The 12,500-nt window shown below is 48.4% G+C and overlaps 3 protein-coding genes across 6 annotated transcripts in view; 1 reads left to right on the top strand and 2 right to left on the bottom strand.

Moving 5' to 3' along the window:
* The window catches only part of LOC126572275 (uncharacterized), a 7,440-nt gene extending 4,021 nt beyond the window's left edge, over window positions 1–3,419 (bottom strand). Inside the window, exon 1 of one of the 3 annotated variants that reach the window (XM_050231461.1) lies at window positions 2,846–3,419. In XM_050231461.1, the coding sequence (XP_050087418.1) occupies window positions 2,846–2,939 (94 nt within the window). In that variant the 5' untranslated portion in view covers window positions 2,940–3,419. Of the gene's footprint in view, window positions 1–600; window positions 877–960; window positions 1,670–2,845 lie in introns of those variants that run through there. The other 2 variants (XM_050231463.1, XM_050231462.1) reach the window with 2 other exon arrangements.
* Window positions 3,420–4,923: 1,504 nt separating this feature from the next.
* On the bottom strand, window positions 4,924–9,526 carry LOC126572274 (activating molecule in BECN1-regulated autophagy protein 1-like). Of its 2 annotated transcripts, XM_050231459.1 has the most exons (10): window positions 9,268–9,352; window positions 7,379–7,732; window positions 7,250–7,311; window positions 7,105–7,175; window positions 6,424–7,025; window positions 6,127–6,344; window positions 5,798–6,048; window positions 5,599–5,709; window positions 5,314–5,526; window positions 4,924–5,223 (listed from the first exon to the last, which is right to left on the bottom strand). In XM_050231459.1, exons 2-10 carry the CDS (start codon window positions 7,565–7,567, stop codon window positions 5,087–5,089), a joined length of 1,854 nt encoding a protein of 617 aa, XP_050087416.1. In that variant the 5' UTR covers window positions 7,568–7,732; window positions 9,268–9,352; the 3' UTR covers window positions 4,924–5,086. The 2 variants fall into 2 exon arrangements, with proteins under 2 accessions (XP_050087416.1, XP_050087417.1); XM_050231460.1 differs by lacking the exons at window positions 4,924–5,223; window positions 5,314–5,526; window positions 5,599–5,709; ... (4 more) ...; window positions 7,250–7,311; window positions 7,379–7,732 and adding an exon at window positions 7,803–9,195 and having other exon boundaries at window positions 9,268–9,526.
* Window positions 9,527–9,936: 410 nt separating this feature from the next.
* The window catches only part of LOC126572280 (eukaryotic initiation factor 4A), a 5,456-nt gene continuing 2,892 nt past the window's right edge, over window positions 9,937–12,500 (top strand). The window contains exon 1 of the mRNA XM_050231471.1: window positions 9,937–10,026. The gene's annotated coding sequence lies outside the window, so the exon portion shown is untranslated. The remainder of the gene's footprint in view (window positions 10,027–12,500) is intronic.

The raw sequence follows: 12,500 nt of genomic DNA, 5'->3' as shown, positions 1-12,500 counted from the left end.
CCTCCACGTGCTCAAAAAAAATATCCTCCCGTTGGCTATCGTAGTAGACAAATTTCAACCGCAACGTTTACTGAGATGGTAGCTGCATACAGTTTCAGTGCGAAAACCGGTAAGAACAAGCACTATCTGCCTTGCTCGGCGTATCGCCGAATAGCCGATAAACAAATCTCCCTTTCGTCTGGTCTACTTAGAAGCAGATTAACCGCGCGGTGTCGTTGTAGGTATTTATTTCTTTTTAAATGGCGCTTCCCCCTGAGTCATGCGAGGGGAGGTGTCGGTGGATGGGTTTGTTTTCTTTAGCATTACACCCAGCCGGTGCTCATTGCAATAAACAGACCACCCTCTCGCCTCTAATCAAGAAGATCGATGTCACCGGCGACGGATTGCTGTGCGGTGCACGGGACTATTTTTATCATCGAGCGAATTCGTTCGTGATTCAACGTGAAAATACAACCCTCCCCCGAAGGTATTTCCATCAATCGGTAGCAGATTAGATGGCAAATACACGATATGGAGCCACGTGAATTGTTAAAACAGCTTACTAAGCATGCCTACTACTGGGTTAGATTGGGATTTTGTTTTGCGTTTTTTTTCGCTCACCAAACTCGTGCATCTTGTGGCTGTGGTACTTCTGGTACACTTGCGATTAGGAAATTCGCTGATAACCCAGCTCGGAGAGCAGGCAATACTTTGTTTCCCCCGCGCAGGAACGTATCTTGGCGATGCCCAGTAACGGCGGTCCTTTTCACGTGTTTCGGAGCTAATGCTGACTACGGAAACGTATCACTAGCATCACCTCACTAGCTTCGCCACTTCATCTGCTGGTGGCTCAACTATAAGCACAACCATCTGTCGCCGAACCCCGAGGCTCATGTTTGTTCAACCGCAAGTTGTAGCACAAAACAAGATAATACAAAACACAAGGGAGACAGACAAACGGATGCAGCATCGACTACATACTTGCGAGCGTATGCTGGTGACATGTGCGAAGAATTCCGCCCCTTTGGCCGAGGGTGATATGTGTGGCACGTAAAGGTTTTCACTGATGCTCAATTTCTCGCTCGGATTAATGCACGTCCGGAGGTGTTCAGCGGGATTGTGGACCAGGATTGTTTCCATCCGCGTAGTCCGCGCACCCCAAGTCGCCAAACAAACACGTTCACGGTTCTTTGTGCTCCCCGTGCCGCCGTCTTTTCTCGTGGAAAGTGTTCTTTATCATCAACTGCTGCTGCTGCTCCATGACCCTACGGCAGAACACGCTGTTTCACCTTCGCGCTTAGCACATGCTCGTCAGTTTCCTCCTTCACGCCACGGACACCATAACGCAATAATCTGCACGCACGCGAACAAGTCGGAGATAAGTTTCTATTTTTTCCAACGCGGCAGGGAAAGCGAAACCAAAACAAACGATCGCGGAAAGCACCAGAACGCAGGGCTCTTTTCCTTCCCACCCACCGGGTTTCGTAAAAATAACGTTAACGTGAAATGTTTGTGAAAAGTAAGTTTTTGTTCAGGAAAAAAAAGAATCCTCGATAAGAAGGCGAGAGCGGTACAATCGTTCGACTTCCTTTTCACTCTCGCTGTGTTTTCGTTTTGTGTCGGCAGGGTTGTTGCGCTAGCTTGCGTGACAGCCGGTTTGACGTAAGGTAGAATTTAAATTTAAAATTTAAATCACGAGTTAGAAAAAAGCAGCCTGAATGGAGTTTGCAGGCAGAAGGTTTTTGAGGAATTAATCCTGTCTAGAGACCACCTTGGGTAATGATTGGCTGCGAAATTTAATGCGCGGCAACGAACACTTTGTCACCGGCGCGGCGCGGTTACCAGCTGTCTATTGGAGAGGGAGCTTTATCGCGCGATACTTAAAGATTATCACTATCTTCTGGCGGGATTCAATAAAACATTATCTCGCACGTTTGTTATCAGACCGTGCCCTCTGCTGCCCGAGCGACAGCAAGGCGTGCCAAAACATCAATCCATCACGCGTTCCCTGACTGATGCTGATCACGCAGCACGCCACAGAAGCCACCATCCTGGACAAATGCCGACGTGCACTCTGGGGTATCAGTTGCATAATCAGCGGTTTATCATCGATTGTACTTTTTTTTCTGTCATAGTTTAATCCATTTAGTCTGCATGCAAACACCGCTGTCTATAATGTTACGCCTATCAGGTTGATATTTGCGAGCGATGCTTTGACGACATCAGGTGCGGCGACATGCGTTGATTGGAAGTATGCAAATTGGCGCACCAGAACAGGATCTGCTCCCGGTAACCAACTTTGTCCGCGCGCGCACGCCTTCCCTCTCATTCGGAATGTAAAAAAAATGCAAAGTCTGTGGGGGTGCGTCTTGTAATTGAGTTGGTAACAGTGGTACATTCTTGATCCCCCCCACATCCGGAGGTGGGTGATCGGTTTATTCACAAAAACCTTTTCCTCGTGATCAGCTCCCTTCTCGCAGCCTTTTGCATCCACCCATAGGCTATAAAAGTTATATAGTCCATGAGAAGTTTTACAAGTTGTCACAAGATCATGCGAACGTATCGTGATTGTCTCGCGGGAAGCTAGATGGTGTCGTATGTGAAGCGACCACCACCGTCGTCATCAAGCGCATTGTGAGGGTTCCGACGACCCACAGGTCTTATTTGTCGTCGAGGGTGTCTATTTGTTTGCTTGTAGCTTTCTTCGTCAGGGACGAAACCTTCCCCATGTTCAAATGTAACCCTCGTAAGGTAGTAGAACTTTCGTAGCACACCGTAATCAGTCGTGTACTGCTGGATCGCCTTCTAGGATCTGCTATGTTGAACAGGCAATAGCATGGTTTCATTTCACAAACGATATACTCACTGTTTAGCCGCTGCAAGGAGTTATATTTGTACGCGTGGTAGTAGGCCACATTGTCCCCATTTTCCGTGTATCGAACTCGTTTGTCCAGCGCCATTTTTTGGATGTTCTTGGTATTTATGGGTATTGAATTAAACAACACTAGCTGAACGACACACAACAGAAATCCGTTTAATTCCGAGTCCTATACGTTCTGTATTCTTTTTATCAACGATCCACGCACATGTTTTCACCAATTTAAACGGGATCGCTAAACGGATGTCCGTATCAGCAGCAGTACTACTGGTGGCAAAAATATGGTTTACGTTTGTTTGCCAAACGAAACAGAACACTTTGCACACCCGTTTGGTCCACTAATCGTCGGATCAGTTGTTCCAATAGCCGTGTAAGACAAACTTCGCGACACACCAGACAAGATTAGACGGAAGCACGATCTTGTCCAACTGGGCGGCTGGCAGCATTGTGTGTGATAACAAAATCGCGGGAACCATTCCGTACACGACCAGAAACCATTCACAACTGCGACCCGCAATCAGGCTCGCGACCTGGTCAACCGAAACGCAGATCAACCGCCCCTCCTTTCGCGAGTGCGTCGTTGTGTCGACGGTACTATTGTATCCGTGCCTGGAGATGATGGTTTCGTCTTGGACGGCTACCACCACCGCCGCCGCCAGAAGCGGTCATTATCGTCTGCTGGCTACGTCACTTCCTTGTACCATCCTCTGGTGGCTCTAATCTGCAATCATTCGAGACACAGATAGCAGCGATTGAGGTAAATTGGGCCCGATAGCGGCAATCAGTGGGGCGCGGGGGCATTCGCTACTAATCGACTTCTAAACATTTCGAGACCCATCGGCGCACCACCACAGGGTTGGCAAATCAGCTCATGAACACGAGAGAGAGAGAGAGAGAGTTGGGGCCAGCAGCTTACGACGCTGCTTCTTCACTTCGTGGCCCATCCAAACACACTCTTCGCAACACTGGGCAATCTCAGTTCAAACAAATCCCGGCTGATAATAGTCATCAAACATCAAACATACAGCCAAGTTGAATAGCACCAGCAGCCGCCTCCCCGGACCACTTGCTATCAGGCCTCTCGAGAGAAAGGTCTAGGATAAAATGGGGTCTCTGTCTTTCTGCCTTCCTTTTTGGTCCACAGCTCCACGCACGTATCACGCACTAGGCACTTTCGTATTTAAAAAAGTTTGAACCAGTTGCTGTTGCTGCGAAGGGCTTGCACATGGTGAAGGCTAGGCGAGGGCACTATTGAAGGTCTTTTCGGTCTTCTTTGAGGGGGGTAGATCGAGTGAATGCGAAGACAAAAGGGCTGCCATGGCGCATTTCAAGTAGTTTGGACTATGGCCTTCAACAAACGTGGTCGGAAACGACGTAACATTGAGATGGGTTGTAAGAAGGGGCACAGTTTGAGCCCTTTTTATATTGTCGGAGGGTTGCGCTGAGATTTGTTTTTGGTTTACAGGCCAAGCCTCGATCGGTCGGTAACCTGTGGAGCCAGTCGGTGTAGAGTGAACGACGATTATGCTAATTTGCGAGTTGATGAAAGATCGATCCATCTGGAACAAGCAGCAACAGTAGCGATAATATTGGAAAGAATCGCAAATATTCAAAAGGCCATTCTGTGTTCGCATGTATTCGAATTCGTGTCCGAATTACACCACTTATCATTAGAACAATATCACCCTCAACAAGACAGGGAAGCGGGCGGAAAGATGTCTCGACACGATTGGGGAACAGTAAGACAGATAAAGGAGATACACCTGAAAACAAGCTGTTTACATCGTCCCCTGAAGCGTGCCGTGGGTAGGAGGAGGATCGAATGCTAGTACAACGGTGATACTGAACAGCGACATGCAACAAACAACATCCCAACCATCCAAGTATGCCCACAGAAACAGGAAGCTACTGCACTTTGCCATGGTTACGTTTCCGGGCAACATTATTGCAGGCCTACTCGGAGAATTCGGGGATCGCATCTAGGACAACGCAGCAACGATTTATGAGCCGTGTCATAAAAGGTTATCAGTTTCCAGCGCCGCTTTAGTTCATATACCAAAACGGGATAAGGTTATTTGTATTTATTTAAAACGACTACAAATTAACACAGAGATACCACAAAACGGCAGCTTACACCTGACACCATTCAGTTCGGTCGATTAAATATGCGGTTACCGGATCTGCGGTTACCAATTAGGATCTACGCTCAAAAGGGCGCTCAAGCGGACACTAACGACAGATTTGGATGAACTTCGATTTCAATCCCACTAGTAGCCCGTAACCGGGAAGGGTTGCCCAACGGATGCAATTGATCTCACGATAGCGATCCGGTGTCGCCGGTAAGCGCAACGCAAGCCTTGCTCCGTCTATTACGATTAGAAGAAAAAGAAGAGATAAATGGGAAATGGAAATTTGATCATACGATCCCTCCTTAAAAGTTCTGACACAGTACATACCATCGTGTGAGATTGAACCGGCTTTGGTACGGCTTCCCATCCGCCATCGAGATCCTCTATCCAGGATGTAGGCATATTTTTGGTTTCGAGTGCATCGTAGCCCAACGATAACGTATCGGCCCGAGGGTGAGAATGAGAGTGACACAAAGTTGATCACAAATTTAAACAGGAACACCTGCTCACCAAAGTTGTACCGCTGCAAGCTACGTATTTCTGGAATGAGGGTTCCGGAATGTGATTCTGTTAGGTTGTCAACACACGCAGATAGCGTGCCAGTCGGCTTACCTAGCTCTTTCACGGATCTAAATCTCACCGAGGCCATGAACTTCTCGCACTGTGAGATGGCCACGTTGGAATCGATGTTGATGATACCGTTTGTTATCACATTTTTCCAGTCTAGATACGTGAATTAAAGAAAAGTGCGATTGCAGATATTGAAAAAAAACACTACAATTGGGTGATGCAACAGGAGCAAATGACGCACCTTCTTTGAAATTGGGCAAGCTGTCTACGTCGCCATCGTCCATTCTGTCGAGATCCCAAACCTGCAGCACGCAAAGCTGGCTTTGTGTGATTGCGTGATTATAATTACTTATCAGACTGAGATACTGCAAACTGTAGTCACTGCTACTAGTCCACGGTATCTCGCGTGTAAAATCAATAAGCGCAAAGCTGTAGAACAAACTGATGGCTTTCTGTAGTATTTGGCTGACCAGGCTGAGATCGAAGTTGTATCTGCAACGGAAAACAATGCCCGTAGATTGGTTAGCAATCGAGTAGGCCATGAGAAAATGATGGCGATCGATCCCTTACTGGATGTACCGATTGGTGCCTCGGTAGATATACTGTTGGCATATCTTTTCGAAGAAATACATCGGTTCGGTGCGCAAATCAGTCAACTTAAACTCGACCAGCAGCACCGCTATATCCTCGATGGTGAAAACGGGAGATCCAATTTTCCGGAAGATTGCCGCTCGCAGCACATCGATTCGTCGGTTGAACGTAACTAGCGTGAGATTGAGATCAGAAGTCTGAAACGGATGACAAGATGGTACCAGATTAAACGACACACCAGTAAAGTAAACCAAAACCCCGGTACCGGTGACGTACTATGCACTTGTCGGTCGGCTGCGGTGTCCGGTGTAATCGCAAATCAGCACGCTTCCGGTTGATCGTCTGCATTAGGACAATCCACAAACCCATCTGTACGCCCAGTTCAGCCTCCAATCGATTCAGACTATTCGGTCTACTGGTAAGGCAGGAGTCCAGTGTCTTCTCTAGCCGCTCCAGCATACGATTGGTGTGTCGTAGAAAGGCCTCCACCAGTGATTCGGGTTCCAGCTCTTCAAGACTGTTGTCACCGCTCGCCGGTGGTGCTGGTAGGCTTTGTCCGGAAATGCCCGTGATAAGGCGTGCATCACGTGTAACGTGGAGAAAGCGACACTTGCTGTCGGGCTGCATCTCGGCCGCACACGTACGACCGCTGTCCCAGTTCCAGAAGATTATCTCGTTAACGCCGGTCAGCAGCAGACAGTTGCGCGTTGGATGAAAGCACAACGAACCGATCGGATGCTGCACGTCGAGCGAGGTCGTAAGCTTGCCGTTCACATAAACCGATACACTGCCACCGAGGGTTCCGAACGCGAGGACGTTAGCATTTGTCGGATGAAACGCCAACGTGCAGACGGATCGTTCGCCGCTGCAATGTTTAGCTAAGTGCGGAGGGTAATAGTTTCAACCGATGAGTAACGAGTACCGGCCGTTTGCATTTCACGAGCGCACCAGACTTACCGACTCTCCGCATCGATGGTGTGTGGAACACGTTAACACTTTTATTCGTCTGTGCTGTGGCCGTGTAGATGCTGGAAGCAAGAAGCATAACGGATGTCGTCAGTCTCAACGGAAATGTAATGAACTTCCCCCTTTATGCGCTTACCCGTCGTGGCTCTGTTCGATGTTGAATACCGATTCCGTTTCACTGGTCAGATCATCGAGCGGCTGTCGTGAATGGCAACAGTTGTTTAGTGTGTCCCTAGATCACTTTATTCCCCTTCCCCACTATTACCTTGCACAGATCCTCCGTCTTGAGCCGGTTGATCAGCACCCACTCGGCGAGCTCGGTGGCCACCTGGCAAAAGAGGCCTTCATCCGCCAAGCTCGTCGTGGCGTCCGTCGAGTTTCTGAATCTCGGCCGTCGAAATCCTCTTTCACGGTGCAGCAGCTGATCCACGATATTCCGTGCGTACACCACCATCCTGTCCTGGCGCAGTTACTGATCTTCACCGTCTTCCTTCCGCTTATGCTGTTGGCGCAAAATTCGCTGCTGGGTTAAGCGTTGTTATGACAGGAGGCATCGTGCTATCTCGCTCGTTGCACGCGACGGAAAGAGAACACCAGTGTACCGCTCTTTCACACTCAGCTGCTGATAAAAATGCACGTGAACCGATTGCTCAATCAATTTTTGAATTTATTCAAACCGAAAGGGTGATTCCGGATTCGATTAGGCCCTCTGTGGCCTTTGTACTCGCCCATCATACTACCGGAGGGTTCGGAGTGAACCATTCCCTTTGCTTCTCTAGGCCACAACCGAAATACCGGCAATGAAATTGAGATTCCGCGTTGAACGCGCATAAACCGGGCCACTTTACGGACATCCAGTACTGCATGCCAAACTCCTTTCGCTCGTACCACCGTTCAGCCAGCTCACCGACCAGTTCCTGATCGAACTCTGTCGTCGATCCGTACAATCCCGACAGACACTTGGCCAACGAAAGGTTTGTTGCCGAACCATCGATGTTTCCATCGCGATAGGTCGATATCTTCGCAATCCTCGCCCGCAACCAATTTTCTTCCAGCCCCGCAAAGGAGCCTTGGCTAACCGGTGCCTGCAGGTCTGGACCGACAAGGAGCCGTGGCGTGGATTCCGACTGTTGAATCTGGTCGATCGTTACGTTTGGCAACACGTGCCACGGTTTCGATCGTGGGTTTTCCGAAACCAAAAAGGTGTTCTTGTTTAATCGCGCTTCTAACTGAAGACGTTCTAAGCGAGCACGTAGCAGCGACTCTGTAGATTTGACCGGAAGGGCTTCTCTTTCACGTGTCTCTTCCACCATCGATGGTGTTTCGAGCTGGGATTCCAGCGTTTCGATGGAAATACAGGACAATCTGTTGATTACTTCCGTCAGCAATACATCGACGTCTTTCCTGTATCGGGTCAGTTCCAGACTGCTTTCGGTCAGATTTAAATCGTTCAAGATATCTAGCACCACCGGGAGGGTAATTTCTTTCAAAGAAGCTTCTGTCTCTACCATAGCCAATTCGTCAGCAGAACTCCAGGCTTCCTCTGGTGTCACCGATCCTTGTCCCAACAAGGAACTAATAATACCGGAAACAATCTCTGAGTTTCGTGCACTGGTACTAGCTGGCCATTGGCTGGAGCTACTCGCCCCTTGATCGTGATGTTCCAGCTCCAGAATGTAGTAATCACACCGCAGTGCCCTAACGATGCCCCAGAATTGGCATAATTTTACGTGCGGGTCAGTGTGCACCCGGCGGTCCATCTCGGCACAGATAAAGTAATCCATGCCACGGGGTAACCCAAATCCCATGGCATTGAGTTCACGTACAAACAACTGATTACCTGGTGGACGCCAAGCGGTCTTTTCGCTCTCCATTTGATCTAAGGCTTCGAGAGTTTGTCGAGCCATCAGGATGCGTTTTGCATTCGCAGCCTCCTCAATGGCGCCAGGACGCAGTCGGGGCTGGCAGGGAGAAAAGAAATCTGCCTTCACCTGCCGACAGTATTCTTCAAACAAATCCACTACTCCCACCGTGGACGCTTCGTCCAGCAATTTGGTAATCAATCGTGCCAACAGGCAGAAACTGGAGCACCATGATAAGGAATTATGAGTCGTCGTGAGTATTTTGTTTTGCTTTTGGCATGGTAGTACTTACAGGTTATCACCGTTTCGACCCACGTTTTGCTGCAGCTGTGTTTTTGCAATCGAACCATATTTTTCGAGTGAAATTCTGTTTTTGGCCTTGAATTTGTTCACCAAATCGGCTTCGAACTGATAAGTTCCGGGGGGAAAGTTCATCTTCGTGATGATCACGATTCCAGCGGCGATGAGCGAACAAATCTCGTGACGAATTGGCGCAAATGCTTCCTAGATTGCGCGAGACTGTTTATTTGAAATGTCGATCATCCCATCCGATAACGACCCGTGGTGCCAGCGAGCAAGCAGCGTGGTTGATGATAGTGCACGCAGTTTATGTGCCAATATAAATAAGGCATAAAATATTCGCGAAGGATGGCACCAGACGACCACTCAGCCCAACAATAAACCACTCAGCTCGACAATAAACATGCGAAGGATGATTTACAAAATGATGAAGCGTGATTTTCGTTCTTAATTTTAACTCGTTCCGTTTGGTACCGAAAGGGCGGTCCAGACGTCCAGACATCTTGATCAACCTATAAATTCTTGGTAAAATGAGGGGTAAATCGAAAACGAGCCAGGTTGTAGCTAGTTATTTCACCGGGTTGTCGACTCCCGAAGCCGCGCAGTGATGTAAACGACGTAGAACGCCTGCAAAAATGGCGACTTTTCGCTGTCCGCATCGCGTCTGTCAAAAGGCCATTTCGACCTTTTCTGATTCATAAAAATCAAATTCAGCACGTGTGTAAAAGTGCCAACCTAAAACCGTGAAAACGTACGTGAAAACCGGGTGAAATGGGGCTGGAAAGTGTGGCAAAAGTGAGCTAAGGGTGGCAGCTCCCAGGAAACGATGGAAAACGACCGGAATGTGGTGTATTTACGGTCCGAAACGCGAAATTAAGTTCAGGCCATCGATGACAGGAGGGTGTCCACGGGCGCATGAAGGTGGCGGACCGTTCGCGAACAGCGGCGCTTCGTCATAACCCTCTCGATTCCGCATCGCATTCATGGCACGGCACGGGCTCCGCTGGAGCGTATATCAACCCAGCGGCCCATTCCAGGAAACAACGTTGCGAAATGTGTCGTTCAGGGGAAGAGTCTCGACCGGCACGGGAAAGAGAATTTGCTGGAACATGCCCTGCCCTGAACCGACGTGCGGAACCGTGCACTCAAAGCCAATCGGCTGGATTGTTTCTTCGCTTCAGCAGGTTGCTGCTGCAATAAACGTGACCCCTTTTCTTTTGTGGGCCAGTTTTGGGCCGTGGAATAGATCATGCAACGTCACCGTGCGTAGCTGATGCAGATGGTAGAAAAGAGGAATGCACATCCGATTCCTTCCTCCTCCCCAGCGACTCCCCATGTTTCGTTTGCCGTCGTTCGCATTCTCTATTGTTCCGCCACCGGTTGGGATGGAAATGGCGCGATGGACGCTAAAATTAGCTAAGTTTTTGAAGGTTGCCTGCGGGATGATGCAGGTGGCTTGGTTTGATAGGCAGAAAAATATCGTTCGCACCGCAAATCGACGGCCATTGTAGAGTGTGAAGGTGGCAGAGAACGACGACGTCGATACGCGACGAATCGAGTCCATCACCGCCGCCTCGCTCGAACGCACACTACTGTACGCGGGTTTGCGCACGAAGCTGCTGTGGCTGCTGTTTTCCCGTCCCTTGGCATTCTTGATGAAATTACTGAAAATTCCGTAATTCGTACCGTTTCTTTGGAATCGAAATTCCTCAGAAACATCTAGTGTGTAGTGTTTGTTTCGGTTTAGAACGCCCGGAACGACGAAGCCCACCGTTTTTACGTGTCTCTGAAAAGTGAGGTTAGGGCTTTGCTCGGTGCAAAGTAACAGCACCCCGCCTGTAAGAGAGGGAGAGAACGAAAGGAAGGAACGAGAAAGAGAGTGACAATGGGAGAATCTAGAAATCGTGCTGGATTCGAGTTTTCTTTAGACCCCAGCAGATGAGCCACAAGAGTAGGTTGTACCGTTACCCTTAAATCCGCGTGTCCGAAGATGATTCCCGCTTGTGGAGTCGAATGTCCCATCGGCATATGGAACGCGTTCCTCTCATGCTGCACCGGAGGCGGCTCGTTGACAACAGCAGACCTTGGTCACGTTGCTATGGCTGTGACGAATTCTTCGATACGAGATTAGTCATCGTCTGAAGAGGGTTAAAGAAATGCAACGCCAGCAAGCAAACGTCCAGCGGATTCTAGCTTTCTCTCTTTCTCTCACTCCCATCTTCTCTTTTTTGCTCCAAGAAAATCGGTTTCTTTTCCTCCAATGCTCATTCATGCGAATCTCATGAGCATGCGATTTCTCCGGCGGCTGGCGGGTTCGTGCGTGCGTGTTTGCCTCGTACGATCCACAGGCACAATGCGTGTTCTTTTGGCTGTGAAAATGCCAGATAAGCTGAATGTAATAAAAAAAAAATCTAAAACATTACTGCGCGCGACGAAGGTCAGCGAGAGCGTCAATTGTTTCAAAGTTGCTCTCGCGATTAAACGGATTTCGAAGTGCAAAGTTGTAAAGCAGAAAACATTGTAATTGCTTCCCTGCGCTCTAATGGTGGTCGTTGCTATGTTGTTGCACGCGAATGAAAGGGAAAGAGAGTGATGTTCCTGTTCCAGCATCGATTCCGTCCTCAATCTACAAAAGAAACGTTGAAAAGTAACAAGACGTATAAATGGCTATATTGTAATTGCGCCTTGTAAAAATGAAAATTATTTAAAAGCATCCATTGATGTTAGCATCCACCAGTTTCCTTCAACAAAATTTGATCTGCCTACTCAACAAATCAGATTTTAAAACGACAACTGGATTTAGAAAACCTCAACAGCCAAAAAACTCTTGTTGCGCCGATCAAATTGTTGGCCATGTTGGTCATCATCAATGCGGAAAGCATAGTAAAAAGGAAGGGGACTGCCGGAGATTAGAACGCAAACATACACACGTGCATTACCGAATTTCGTTTCTTGTTTCCGGTTGCACAAGCTGTTGATAGGATTTTTTGTGTTCTCGATTCACCCCTTTTGTAACATTGTGTTGGTCCTAGCAGGCATCCGGTATATACAACCAGGCAACCACAGAATTGTGCTGGGGTTTGCATCGGACCAGGAGAAAGAATTTCGCTTTTTTCTTGAGTGAAAGGTATATTCCTTGCGTCTGTATTGGGTTAGAGAATTGTAGCATCAATGCCAGAAGGAAAGACAACAGTTAACGTAAATCGTGGGTTTTAGATCCTTCCG

Source organism: Anopheles aquasalis, chromosome 2, assembly GCF_943734665.1.
Source record: "Anopheles aquasalis chromosome 2, idAnoAquaMG_Q_19, whole genome shotgun sequence".
Lineage (NCBI taxonomy): Eukaryota > Metazoa > Arthropoda > Insecta > Diptera > Culicidae > Anopheles > Anopheles aquasalis.
Note: the sequence above shows the minus strand (reverse complement) of the source record. Positions and strands in the feature narration are given on the sequence as shown.